Source organism: Lipotes vexillifer, unplaced genomic scaffold (assembly GCF_000442215.2).
Source record: "Lipotes vexillifer unplaced genomic scaffold, Lipotes_vexillifer_v1.1 scaffold356, whole genome shotgun sequence".
Lineage (NCBI taxonomy): Eukaryota > Metazoa > Chordata > Mammalia > Artiodactyla > Lipotidae > Lipotes > Lipotes vexillifer.
In genome coordinates, this window is record NW_006797342.1 from 4,993,888 (window position 1) to 4,995,570 (window position 1,683).

Below are 1,683 nucleotides of genomic sequence, written 5' to 3' on the forward strand. Positions count from 1 at the left end.
CCGGTGGCGCGCAGGGCCATAGCGCGGAAGCCGCTGAGGCCGGACTCGCTGGTTATCTACCGACAGAAATGCGAGTTCGTCCGAGGGTCGGGAGCCGACAGCCCCAGGGGAGGCCTGGTGAAGAAATTCTTCCCGGGGCCGGGCAAGGACAAGACGCCGGGGTCCCCCGGCACGTCCCGGGTGGGAGAGGAGGGCGGGGCCGGGGCCCAGGAGGCCGCCCCGACCGAGCCCGACCCCGTCGCGGCTCCCACGGTGCCAGGGCCCTCCGCGCCCCCGGCTCCCGCCCCGCCGGTCAGGGCGCCCTCCAGAGTTCCGGCTGCGCCCCGGGGTCCGGAGCCGCTCGGGGCGAGACACCGGGGGCTGCAGCGCTCACAGTCCGACCTCAGCTCGCGCTACTCCGCGTCCTTGGCCGAATTTGACACCTTCTTCCAGTACTGCGGCCTGGAGCCCGAGGTGGTGGAGGCGCTCGGGCGGGAGAACTTCTCCGCCGGGTCGGACGTCGTCGCCCTCAAGGTCCGCAGCGTGAGCGTCGCCACCTCCGAAAGCGGCTTCTCCCGGCACAGCAGCGGCGACGAGGGGCTGCAGGAGGGAGAGCTCACGGAGCAGGTGCCCAGCACCACCTCGGTGGTCGAGAGGAACGCCCGCATCATCAAGTGGCTGTACACCTGTAAGAAGGCCAAGGAGACCCCCGGCCAGGGGCTGCAGGGCCCGGCGTGACCGCTGCGCCCCGGGAGACCCGGATCGAGGTTTGCGTCCAGAGAGGCCGGGAGGGGTGTGTGTGTGGCGTGCCTGTGAGGGCTTGGGGAGTGACCGAGCCGGGTAGATCCAGCCTTCTCACGTAGCGAGGGACCCTAGCGATAGAGACGCAGAGACTCCTGCGTCAGAGTGGCCGCTGCTGAAGAGCAGAAGGGCCGCCAGGCCAGGTCCCCGCAGGGCCTGCAGGAGTTCTTTTGAGTGTGCGGTTTCTGGCTGCCTGGAAAGGTAATTGTGCACACTAACACCATCCCAGTTGGTCTATTATTGTGAAACGTGGAGAAATTGGGATTATAAATACTCAGTTAGGAAGTGGTTTTACACCTCAGCAGTTATCCTGATTTGAACATAGCCTGAGAGCCCCAGTTCCTGTGGGCATCCAGAGCTTTGATGTGAGTTGACCTGTCAGCCTGTGGCCCTGGGGTGGGGCTGCCATCTCCCCTCCGGCAGAAAGGACGGCTCTGCACTTCCTGGAGGCCTTTACCCAAGTGGGAGGGAGAACTTCTCTACAGGATCTTGTCAGCAGTTTGACATTCATTTAGCTGCAGAGATCTTTATTTGGCTAAAGTTTGTTCAGATTGTTTTGAGACCTTCGTGCGGAGCTGCAGCAGCTTAGTTCACAAGAAGGAGCTTCAGTTTGTTGAATTGGGAGCTGGACGAGATCGTAACTAGCATCTTAGAGTTCTGCTTGGCAGTGATTCTGTATTTTATTTGCCTCTGATGATAATTTGGGAGGTAAATTTCTTCCCCTTGGACGTCAGCAGCTCAGGGTTGATCGCAAGAAGTTCTTTTTCCCTGAGGAACTAAGGAATGCTTACCCTCACTGTCAGCTCTGTGGAGAGGGCACTTCCGGGGCTGGTGAAGAGAGAAGGGAAGGTACCTTTTCAGGGTTCTCTTTGGGAGCCAAGATTTTAAACATTGCAACATCTT

General features: G+C 60.7%; 1 protein-coding gene across 1 annotated transcript in view; it reads left to right on the plus strand.

The window, feature by feature from the left end:
* The window catches only part of FAM110C (family with sequence similarity 110 member C), a 1,005-nt gene extending 288 nt beyond the window's left edge, over window positions 1-717 (plus strand). Inside the window, exon 2 of the mRNA XM_007469261.1 lies at window positions 7-717. Coding sequence (XP_007469323.1) covers window positions 7-717 — 711 coding nt within the window. The remainder of the gene's footprint in view (window positions 1-6) is intronic.
* The last annotated feature ends 966 nt before the right edge of the window (window positions 718-1,683 follow it).